General features: G+C 33.4%; 1 protein-coding gene across 1 annotated transcript in view; it reads left to right on the top strand.

Moving 5' to 3' along the window:
- Positions 1–12,876, top strand: part of TOGARAM1 (TOG array regulator of axonemal microtubules 1) — a 77,885-nt gene that overhangs the window by 22,245 nt on the left and 42,764 nt on the right. The window contains exons 4-7 of the mRNA XM_068545816.1: positions 2,986–3,279; positions 4,585–4,847; positions 6,841–7,073; positions 9,677–9,777. Coding sequence (XP_068401917.1) covers positions 2,986–3,279; positions 4,585–4,847; positions 6,841–7,073; positions 9,677–9,777 — 891 coding nt within the window. The remainder of the gene's footprint in view (positions 1–2,985; positions 3,280–4,584; positions 4,848–6,840; positions 7,074–9,676; positions 9,778–12,876) is intronic.

The raw sequence follows: 12,876 nt of genomic DNA, 5'->3' as shown, positions 1-12,876 counted from the left end.
TTGATTCTTTCAATCCAAGAACACAGTATATCTTTTCATCTGTTTGTGCCATCTTCAATTTCTTTCATTAGTGTCTTATCGTTTTCCAAGTATCTGTCTTTTACCTCCTTGGGTAGGTTTATTCCTAGGTATTTTATTCTTTTTGATGCAATGGTAAATGGGATTGTTTCCTTAATTTCTCTTTCTTTTTTTTTTAAATTTATTTATTCATTTATTTATTTTTGGCTGCATTGGGTCTCCATTGTGCACACGGGCCTTCTCTAGTTGCAGCTAGTGGGGGCTACTCTTCATTGCAGTGCATGGGCTTCCCGTTGTGGTGGCCTCTCTTGTTGTGGAGCATGGGCCCCAGGCACGTGGGCTTCAGTAGTTGTGGCACGCAGGCTCAGTAGTTGTGGCTCGCGGGCTCCAGAGCACAGGCTCAGTAGTTGTGGCGCACAGACTTAGCTGCTCCGCGGCATGTGGGATCTTCCCAGACCAGGGCTCGAACCCATTTCCCCTGCATTGGCAGGCGGACTCCTACTCACTGCACCACCAGGAAAGCCCCTTAATTTCTCTTTCTGATAGTTTTTTCATGTTTGTTTTTTGGCTGTGCCACACGGCTCGTGGAATCTTACTTCCCCAACCAGGGATTGAACCCAGGCCCTTGGCGGTGAAAGTGTAGAGTCCTAACCACTGGAGCACCAGGGGATTCCCTGATAGTTTGTTGTTATTGTATAGAAATGCAACAGATTTCTGTATATTTTGTATCTTGCAACTTTACTGAATTCATTGATGAGCACTAGTAGTTTTCTGGTAGTGTCTCTAGGATTTTCTGTGTATAGTATCATGTCATCTGCAAACAGTGACAGTTTTACTTCTTCCTTTCCAATTTGGATTCTTTTTATTTCTTTTTCTTCTCTGATGGCTGTGGCTAGGACTTTGAAAACTGTGTTGAATGAACGTGGCAAGAGTGGGCATCCGTGTCTTGTTCCTGATCTTAGGAAATACTTTCAGCTTTTCGCCACTGAGTATGTTAACTGTGGGTTTGTCATATGTGGCCTTCATTAGGTTGAGGTATGTTTCCTCTATGCCCACTTTCTGGAGAGGTTTTATCATAAGTGGATGTTGAATTTTATCAAGAGCTGTTTCTGCATCTACTGCTATGATCATAAGGTTTTTATTCTTCAATTTGTTAATGTGGCATATCACATTGATTGATTTGCAGATATTGAAAAGTCCTTGCATCCCTGGCGTAAATCCCACTTGAACATGGTGTAGGATCCTTTTAATGTATTGTTGGACTTTGTTTGCTAGTGTTTTGTTGAGGATTTTTACATCTATGTTCATCAGTGATATTGGCCTGCAATTTTCTTTTTTTGTGGCATCTTTGTCTGGTTTTGGTATCAGCATGATGCTGTCCTCATAGAATGAGTTTGGCAGTGTTCCTCTGTAATTTTGTGGAATAGTTTGAGGATAGGTGAATTGATAGAACTCACCTGTGAAGCCATCTGGTACCAGAGTTTTGTTTGTTGGGAGTTTTAAAACTACTGATTCAATTTCAGTACTGGTAATTGGTCTGTTTATATTTTCTATTTCTTCCTGGTTCAGTCTTGGGAGATTATACCTTTCTAAGCAGATAAAACATGGTACAATGTAGTGGTTAAAAGTACAGGCTTGGGAGCCAGAGTGCCTGAGTTCATATCCCAGCTTTATAATTTCCTAGTGTGTGATTTTTAGCAATTTACTCTGTCATTTTTTTAATCTATAAAATAGGAATAGTACCAACACCACAAAATTGTTGTGAGGATTAAATTAGTTAATACATATAAGGTACTTGGAACACCACCTGGCACATAAACATTAGCTCAATAAATATTAGCTCTCATCATTGTCATCATAGTCTTCATCATTATCATTATTACCATTATTGGATTAATTATCTATGTAGAAAACCCAAAAGGATATACAGAAAACTATTAAAATAATAAATAATTTAGCAAGGTTGTCAAATATAAAACCTGAAAGGAAAGGTCAGTAAAGCTCCCAGACACCAGCAACATTCAGAAAATGTAGTTTTTAGGAAAGATTACAGTATCAACAGAATGTGTAAATATCTGGAAATCTAACAGAAGATTTGCATACCATTTATTATGAAAACTAAACTACTTTTTTGAGAGACATAAAAGAAAGCCTGAATAAATTAAAAGAGATCCTATATTTTTAAACAAGGAGACTCAGTGTCATTTCTGTCAAAATCTCAACAGGATCTTTTATGGAACCTGACAGGCTAATCCTGAAATTCATATGAAGGAATGGAGGACCAAGAATGGCCTAGATAATTCTAAAGAAGATCAAAATGGAAGGAGACAACATGATTACTATAGTTAACACTGCTGTGTGGCATACATAAAAGTTGTTACGAGAATAAATCCTAAGTGTTCTCATCACAAAGAGAAATTTTTTTTTTCCTTTTTTCTCTTCTTTTTATTGTATCCATGTCAGAAGGTAGATGTTAGCTGAACCTATTTTGGTAATCATTTCACAATGTATGTGTGTATATATATATATATATATATATATATATCTCAAACCATCATGGTGTGTGCCTTAAACTTATACAGTAATGTATGTCAACCATCTCTCAATAAAACTGGAAAAAAAATGGAAGGAGACTCATCCTATCAGCGTGATGATAAATAAAACATTGTGGTGCTAGTGCAAGAAGAGACAAAAAGACTAAGGCAACCAATAAGAAGCACCTAAGAATAGACCTAAATATACATATGGGAGATTTATAGATGAAAGAGAAACAATGCGTGGCTCAAAAAGTGGCACTGGGAAAACTGGACTATCTATATAGTAGAAAGTTAAATTAGGTCTTTACCTCACATCATACAAAAATATAAATGCCAGATGGGATTAAAAACCTGAATGTGAAAAGCAAAAAACTTTAAACTCTTAGAAGATGTGTATAAATAAATTACATTCTCTTTTGTTTTATTACAGTTTATGCTAGCCTAAATTTTGGCAGTAAGACACAGCAAACATTTGGTAGTCAGAGAGAACGTACTTCATCATACTCTCGTCCAAATCCAAGTTCAGGAGGCTTCATTCTTCCATCCTATCCTCTCTCATCACCTCGAACTAGTCCAAAGCACACGTCTCTTACTGTATCTCCAAAGAAGTCCCAAGATAATTCCGTTAATTTCTCAAATTCCTGGCCTCTCAAAAGCTTTGAAGGAGTTTCAAAGCCAAGTCCGCAGAAAAAGCTTGTCAGCCAAAAGTCGTCTGATCCTACAGGTATACATGATGGTAAAAATTAATACTTTGTTCAAATTTATTTATATGTTTGAATAATTACTTTGAAGTTCGGGTTGTTAGATCTTTAAAAGCTGGTAAATTGCATTTTATTTCTCTGAATTAGTAAATATTTAAGAAAATATTTAACAGAATGTTAAATAGATCAAATGTGTAATATAAAATTCAATTGAAATTCTCATTTCTTTTTTTTCTTATACTGCCACTTCAAAATCCTTTTTCGGAACTAAACAAATAATAATGCTTTATAATGTACATGAACACGAACAGCCTGAGAGCCTACTAACAAGTTTTAGCTTTACAAATATAAAATATCATTCATATATTTACTGTAATGTCTAGTATTTATACAACATTTATTGACTATTTACTCTCTGTTAAAATTATTTTGATGGTTTTTCTACTACTTGTTATTAACTAAAATATTCTTTTCTTAACAATAGCCCACTCCAAAATCATAAAATTAGCATGTTAGCTTATTTAAGACAGAGTCAGTCTCAAAATAAAAAGTCTATTAAAGGCAAGCCCCATGTCCCAAATGCTTTCCTATCCCTAGCCCCTGAGGTCAGATAGTTCACCTTTAAACTGTCCTACAACACAAATGTTCCAGTTTATAAGCATAAGGTCAATTTATTGCATAGTCAGCCGATTTTATTACTTTCTCTTAGCACTGAGTCTTCATTCTCTTCTTTAATTTATTTCTGTATTTGTCTTTCCTCCAAAATCAGATATTGTATTGAAAGCTGAGACATTATTCAACTTGTTCTCCCTAGTGCCCAGTATTACTGCTTTGCACATAGTAGTCATTCAAGTGTTGCTTGCATAGTTATATCAAGCCAGATAATTAACCCTTCTAGCTTATTACAGACTATACAAGTATTAATCATGATGATGGGTATGAAGAAATTTCACGGAATTCCCTGGAGATCCAGTGGTTAGGACTCCGTGCTTTCACTGCCAAGGGCACGGGTGCAATCCTTGGTCAGGGAATTAAGATGTCACAAGCCATGCGGTGCAGCCGAAAAAAAAAAAAAAGATTCACTTGGTATATAATATTTTTATTTGATATGAAAGGATTTTGGGTGGTCCATTTTTGTTATATTTGTTAGGGGACACTGATATTTTTATCTCATCTTAAGTAGCAATCTTTATTTCTAGTAAAATATAATGTGCTTTTTAATTTAAAAACACCTAATTCTAAACACTTGTGATTTTAATGCTATTGATTACTGTTTTTCAACTTGAAGTTGAAAAAAAAAAAGAGTACAATATGTCTTTTTCATGCAGGAGAAAATTCTCAAGAGAAACCTTCTCCAATTCAACTTACACCTGCCTTGGTGAGATCACCATCTTCCCGAAGAGGCTTAAATGGGACCAAGCCTGTACCTCCCATACCACGGGGTATCAGCCTTTTGCCTGATAAAGCTGATTTAAGCACAGTGGGACCCAAAAAGAAAGAGCCAGATGACATTTGGAAGAGTGAAAAAGATAGTCTTTCAATTGATCTTTCAGAATTAAATATCAGGGATAAAGATTTGGATCAAGAAGAGGTTAGAACCAAATATTTTCAGTAATTTTTAAATGCTTGTAATTGTCTATAAATAATAGTTGTTATTTAAGGAAAAATCAAGTACTTTTTATCCCATAACATGGTGTCTTATTTGTAAAAATATTTTATGTTCACAATAGAAAATGTGGAAACTATAGTGAAGTATTAAGAAGAAAATTCATCACACCAAATTCCACTACCCAGAATAATTTATCATTATCACTCTAATGTCTTTCCTTCCAGTATTCTGTGCATATATTATTCCTTTTCAAATTAAAAGTACAGATAATATAGCAATATACCCATGCACTAACCCCTCCCAAATGAACAATTTGTCGTATTTGTTTCCTACTTTTTTAATAAATGAAACATAACATAGTTCCCTCCCTAATCCAGTTTCTCTTTCCTCTTCACCAGAGGCACCACTGTTACCATTAGTTTGTGTTTTATGTATTTATGTACTTTTTATATTGATATAGTAGTATTTTGATATATTTATAATGTATTCATATAATTGATTTTGGCTTATTTCTAGTCTTTTGCTATTGCAAACTATGCTGCAGTAAACATTCTTGGGCATGTCCCTTGTGCATACGTGCAAGTTTATTTATCTTTATGAAATTGACATCATATTGTATTTTCATCTTTGAATCCTAGATCACTCCATTTATACTATAAAAATGTATTGCCAATATGATAAGTCCGCATATTAATTATGCCAGAGGAGGGATGTGGCTGCTATGTTACTTTAGATTCAGAGCACTATTTCCACAGATGCTTCCTTTTCATCATTTCAGCTTGCCTGATGTCAGGTTGAAAAGTGTTTTACATTAAATATGTAAACTGAAACACCCAATGATGATATTTTGTGGTCTTATTTTAGCCTGTTTTTAAGACGTAAGGCATCATGTACTGATAGTTTGCTCAAAAAAAATTAATGCATATTCATTTAAAAAGCATTTCTTTAACATTAAGCATGTGTAAAACTAACTTATAAAGAATCAAAATTGGTTCTTAATGAATTAATTAGTCATTCCCACTTCTAATTGCTTGTAAAATCTTTTCTTGTTTTTTTCTTTTTGCTTTTGTTTTTCCAGTTATAGTCCAGTGGTACTATGAAGGGAATTTATTTACAGTAAACAAACTTACAGAAGAGGCATTTTCCTGTGTAGCTCATAAATGTCATCTGATCCTACATATTGTTTTTTATGATAACTTAAAAATAGTCCTTTTAGTGGGTAATTGAAAGGGTAATTTCTTTTTTATAATTATTAGTAAATATAGGTGGATACTAATGTTTTTGCATATTCAACCTTCCAAGGATTTACTAGGCAAGTGGCTGTACTATTGAATCAACTATTATAACTGTTATAATCAAAATGTAAGCAAAACACAGCTTATGTATATTTCTGAGTTCCTTAATTTGTTCAAGGCTCTATTCCCAAACTTAATATATATGTGATAAAGATTTCTACTCTGCATTTCTATAAATACTTCTTCAGAATTTACATACAATGATCTATTATTCTCTGAACTCTAACACTGGCAAGCTTGATGTAAACTTCAAATTTAGAAAGCTGATTACTTTTTGCTGACCTTCTCATAGAACTTCTAAATAGCCACATCAGCACACTGTTGACCTAAGGTTAGATGGACCTCTGTGACTTCAACTGTGCTACCATCTGATTCAATGATTCACCTGTGAATGAATTTTTACAATATATTGGTCATTGTACCCAGTGCTGGAAATACCATGGTGAATAATATCTTGAGATCCTTCCTCTTAAGGAACTTATAACCTAGGAGGTTGTTTATAAATAAATACCTGAGTGATGAAATCTGTATTTATACTATGTACAAATATGTTAACATCCATCTTGTTAGTATTGGATTGAAGAGTGGCTAGCTAGGTATAATTATTAGAGTTTGAAATCTAAGGATAACTTTTACTTATATAATTATTTTGTAAAGTTAATTGTTTTAACTTTTTTTAGATGCAGAGCTCTCTTAGGTCCCTTCGTAATAGTGCAGCTAAGAAAAGAGCAAAACTGAGTGGCAGTACTTCTGATCTTGAAAGCCCTGATTCTGCAATTAAGCTCGACTTGACTGTGGACTCTCCATCTCGATCTTCCTCTCCAAACATCAGCTTTTACAGTGAAAGTGGAGTTTACAGCCAAGAATCTTTGACTTCTTCTCTGTCGACAACTCCCCAGGGGAAGAGAATAATGTATTTTATTTTTTGACATGTTAAATGAATTCTGATCTGTAATTTGTAGTCTGAAGCTCTAATATCATATTTAAAAAAAAAAAAAACTTTAAGACCATTTTCTAGTTTTTGAAACGTTGAAATACATTTAAAAGACAACAGAAAATTTACCGATATTACCTTGGTTGGCTTTGGTTTGGGGTGGTGGTGGAGAGACAGAACACAACCCCAACTAAATTAATATAAATCCTAGTCTCAAAGCCCCACTTATTCTTATGCCTATCTAAGACTTATCCTAATATTCCTTGTCCTTTAGCTCTTTTCTGTATCATTGACTCTTTGGCGATTGACCAATAACTGATACTGCTGTTTTCGTTTAATAATTTTCGTTTAAAACTCAGCACCAGTTTCCTCTAATCGATGGATAAATTCCACCCAGCCATTAGCCAACTATTTCTTATATTTTGTTATTCCATTATCTTGTGGGAGTTTAGGACTCCATGCAGTAGTTTTTGCAGCCCTCTCAGGAGTTTCCTTACCGCAGCAGTGCTAGAATTAGAGTCCTGGTCACCCCATACTGACAGCATAGCAATTCGACAAACTTTTCCAGATTACTTCAATAACGTTTAAATCTTAAACAGTGATCCTACCTTGATTTCTGAAAATCTCTGTGACCCTATTCTAGAATTTTGGGGAATCCTTTCCCTCTTTATTGTATTTTATTTTATTTATTTTTAAATTTTATTTTTTATTTTATATTGGACTATAGTTGATTTGCAATGTTGTGTTAGTTTCAGGTGTATTCCTCTTTATTTTAGACAAAAACCTAGGAGTAGAATTACTAGGTCTTGGGTAGATGGACATTTAACTTTTTAAATAAGTGCTAAGCAGTTTTCTAAGATGCTTGTGCAATTTTATACTCCTGTCAGCAATGTATGAGAGTTCCAGTTGTTTTACATCCTTATTAACCTTTGGTGTTGTCAGTCTGTTTAATTTCATTTTCCTTTGATTTTATCCATTCCATGTTTACATATAGAGGTAAATATTTAAATTTAAATTATTTTTACTTAAGTGAACTAGAACCTCTAATAGGTAGAGATTACATAATCCAAGGAGAGATGATGTTCTGTGAACATTAATGTAAAAGGGTGTTTTATTTCAGCAGTTCATAGAATTAAACCAGATTTTTGTGTCCCATTGTGAGAGGTTTGTCTCATTCCATGATTTCCTTCCCCACATTTTTTAGCTGAAACAGCAGCTTATTTTGCAGTTGGAAATTTTTTCTTACTGGAAATTCCTTTGTTGTAATTCCCTGTGTAGAATAATGCAATATATTTACAAAATGAATTTGGAATGGCTACGTGGGCTGGTGAAGTAATTATGTTTACATTAAGTTACCAGACATTTAAAATATATACATTTATCTCTTAGACCTAAAGTTTTTCCTTTATCTTACATGAATGTGAAATTTTATGTTACATACTCTTACAGTTTCAAGGTTCTGTAAGTAATCTGGAACGCAATTGGGAAGAAAAGTTCATTTTATATTGTTGATATAACATTTAGAATTCACTATTCGCAATATTGTTTCATAGTTATTCTCTTCAGATATTGAACTCCGTGAGAAAAGAGTTCAGTATACCCTCATTTATGGACTGAATTATCTTTAATGAATTTAGTATTTCCACATTTTGTTTTATTAGTTTAAGAGCAATTATTCTCAACCAGCTTACATCCTGACTTAAGAATCACGGCCAAAGAAAGTCACTACTACTTCTGCAGGGCTTTCATCCTTATGTGGGTTGGGAAGGAAAAATTATTGAGAACCACTTTTCTAGAGACTGAAGTATTTTCTTTCATCTAAGTCAAATACACTCAATATAAATGTAAATTGACAGTCATCTAGTCTAGAGAAATTACTCTTTTAAAATATTTAACATTGATTTCTCACTAGGCCAATTAACAAATATGCCTACCCAACTACTAAGAATTGTACTCCTTTGTAAAGTCTCTTAATAATATCCATCACTGACTTATTGGCATTTTAGCTCTTACTGATTTTAAACAGTTCCCTTTATGTACAGACTTAATATTCTTCAGTTTACTTTCTTTGTGAAACAAGGCCTGTAGGCCTTTATGAAGTCAAGAAAGTATAGCAAAAAATAGTCCACGAAGAAAGCGGCATTTGCTAAAACTCACTTGTTGCTGATCTCTTACTTATAATATTATTAAGTCCCTATTTTTATATTATATATGAAGGTAGATAACATACTAGATGATTAGAATCATTTGGCTTAGTTCTGGAATGGACTGTCTTCGGGTCAGGTTTTTTTTTTCCCCTTACCCAAAGAAAGATTAAACATCACAAATTGTAGTGTCTTCATTTCATTTGGTAATCCTCTCATGAATAATTAAGGATTGACCATATGTTGAAAAGGTTGGAAGTTCAAAAGGTGAAATAGGAATACCAATAAGAAATATTCTTAGCCATAGTTTATCATTCTTGTTGCTGCCTCACTATCAAAGTTTAGTGAGTTAATTAAAGTATAGAGAATGTTTGATATAAGAATGCTGAATAGCTCTAGATCTTCAATGTTTATTGAAATTACTTTGTTTCATTGTAGGTCAGACATATTTCCAACATTTGGATCAAAACCTTGTCTAACAAGACTTTCTTCTGCAAAGAATAAGAACTCTCAGGTAGCTGAACAAAGCCCCAGTGCAGGTATTCTATGACTGTTTTATAAATATGTTTTATAGAAAGTATGATTTTTAAATGATTAAAAAATGATGGCAAATGTATTTTAGATTTAGAATTTTTGTAATTACTAATTAAGGCTAACCATCTTTTTAACTCCTTAAAAGGCCATTTTGGCAAGAATACTTATTATTCTTGGAAGAAAAAATACTTACCTGAATAATTGATACCCCTTTAAACCCATAAGTTACCCGTTCTGGCTCCCACACCAGGACATTTTGATTTAATTGATACAGAATGTGACCTGGCCATCAAAGTTTTTGAGAACTCTCTAGGTGATTCTAAAGCGCAGCATAGTTTAGAAACCACCGGGGGCCACAAAAGACAATTTCTTTTAAAAATAATATTTAACTAGTGTAAATATCTTGTGTTAAGCATTTTGCAAACTAACCTGGAAATCACTAATTTATAACAGCAGTTCTTAGAAAATAGATTCAGGTATAGGTAATAAATTAGAAAAATATTTGAATTCTGATCAATTTAGGATGGGAACTATATGTTCTTCTTTATGATTTGTAAAGCTATTGAATTATGAATTAATTGTAGCAAGTTGGGATATATTTATTTTCGCATGATCTCATTGTGAAAGTCCTAACAACCTTAAGGTTTACCTTGTAATTAGTTTCCTAAAAAGCTGTGTGTGTTTCTGTTTGCTAAGATTTTAAATTTCTTCCTCCTACATATATCTTAATTTCATCTCTTTTTAATTCCCACTATCACTCTTACTCATTTTTTACCTAGTCGCCTAACATTTCTCTCCAGCTTCAGTCTCGTCCACTTACAATCCCTTTCCCATAATGCAAAACTGACTATATTGCCCAGCCTAAATTTATTCAGAGCATTCTTCTTTGATCAGAGCCGTGCAGACATCTCCAGCTTCATTTTCATTTCCTGCTTTGTATGTTGTGATCCATTTAAATCAGACCACCTTCAGTACCATTTCCTATCTCTTTGCAGTTGCACATACTGTTTCTTCTGGATGAACTCTGAAATCCACACCACACCCCATTCAGCTGTGAAAACAACTCAGTTGCTTTCTCTGGGAAGCCTTCCCAATTCACAAATAAAATTGATATTACCTCTTCTGTAATATCATTACATTTTGCACTGACATTTTTATAGTGGTATTGCAATTATTTTACTTTTTTGGACTCTCAGATTCTTGATCCCCAGAGATTATTTACCCCTGATTGCCAACAAGTGCCTGTCATAATTATAAAAGCCCAACTCAACTATGTGTGTCTGGTATACTGGCTTCCACAAAGCTTGTGTGTTAGACTAAGAGATAGTTATTCTACTAGGCACAGGAAGGCAATGTATATGTGCTTTGGAGTCTGAAAGACCCCAACTGGAATCCCAGTTTGATATTTTAATAATCATATTCTTGCTCTGTGCAAGTTACTTAATTGCTTTGAAACTAGTTCCCTCATCTGATGATGTAAACCTTGAGAAGGGTAGTGAAGATCTAAGTATATAACATATATAAAGCACCTAGTACATAGTGGGCACTTGGTATGGATTTGTTCTCCTAAAGGGGAAGACCCAAAGAAATATAATACATAAACTTATTCTTTAATTCTTTTTTAAGGCTGATTATCCTAATGAATTATTTATTACTTTAAAAATAATTGTATAAGTTTGAAGAGACACTTTGTTGCCAGGCTGTATCTAATTTATAAAAATGGAACCCTCTTTTGGAAGAATATTCTTAGAATTAGAAAAGGGCAGATTTAGAAAACCAAGATTTGAGTTTCCCTCTGACCCTAGTTGTATGACCTTGTGAGTCATTTAAATTTTAGTGGAGTGATAGGTGTTACAGTAATACTCGCTTCTGTATGCGATGTTCCATGTTTCCCAAACTTGTTTAATAGTCAGTGTTTCTCAAACTTGCCTAATCCTAGGAATCACTAGGAATGCATATAACATATGGGTTTTGGGGCCTCACCTTATACCTACTGAATCAATCTTCAGAGTTAGAAATCTGCATTTTTAACAAATAAGTTAGGTATTTCTAGGATCAAGTTTTAGAAACACTATTATTGTATTTACTGTAAGATATTCTTGGTTAAATTTAATATGCTTCCAAAATGTTAAGTTGCTAATGGTTTAGGATTTTATAAATTTGGGTTTACATTTTTTGTTTATTTGGGATAGGGTTTGTTTGTTTTCAGTAAGCAAGTGATTTCTACAAGTTTATTGTTGTTTAATTGGTGAAACATAAAAATGATAATGCTCAGAATAAGGACTACCTGAAGATAAAAACAAAAATAATTACATAAAAATTATAAATTCATTCTGTCTTCACATCAGCATTTCCAATAAAGATTTCCACATAGATTCCACTACAACCTACTATAGCACATTGTGCTGAATTTCCTGAATGTTGTTTTAGCAAACTATTTTCCTGTAGCTTTACGTTAGTATCAACTATTAGTAGAAAGCATTTCCATCCAAAGCCAATATCTTTATGAGGCTTACTTTATGAATTAACTATCAAAATTAAGAAGAATTTAGAAAGATATCCATGTTACTCCCAGAAGGTCTCTGTCATTTAATAGCAGATATTTTTTAAATCTTTCTCAATGAATCTGACTTAGTGCCCTATACTCTGCAGTACTCTCTAGCCCAGCGGCCACCAGCCACCTCGTCTCCCTGCTGTCCTGTTTTTATTAAAATACCCTCAACAGTATTAAAAACAAGTTATATTTTATTGTTATTACTTAATGGTTTACATGGCAGCTATACATAAAAATGGATGGTGACTTAAATATATATTGCCTAGGATTTTCCATTTAGTAGTTTTGTGGTTTTAACAGCTGCAAAGTATTAGTATAGGGTGTTCAGTTTAAACATTCAAATATAGATTAAAATTTTAGGTATTTATTAAAAGGAGGCCTACATTAGGGTTTGATTTGTTTTATTTTTAACTAGGAATATAACATTTGTATATTTATGGTACACTAGTCCCTGTACTAACCCCTTTACATTTTCTTCATTCAGTCCTCACAGAGGTTCTGGAAGAGCTAGTACTATTATCCCCATTTTACAAATAAGGTTAAGTGTCTT

This window comes from Eschrichtius robustus, chromosome 1 (genome assembly GCF_028021215.1).
Source record: "Eschrichtius robustus isolate mEscRob2 chromosome 1, mEscRob2.pri, whole genome shotgun sequence".
NCBI lineage: Eukaryota > Metazoa > Chordata > Mammalia > Artiodactyla > Eschrichtiidae > Eschrichtius > Eschrichtius robustus.
The sequence above is the reverse complement of the archived record's forward strand: the minus strand, read 5'-3'. Positions and strand labels throughout refer to the sequence as shown.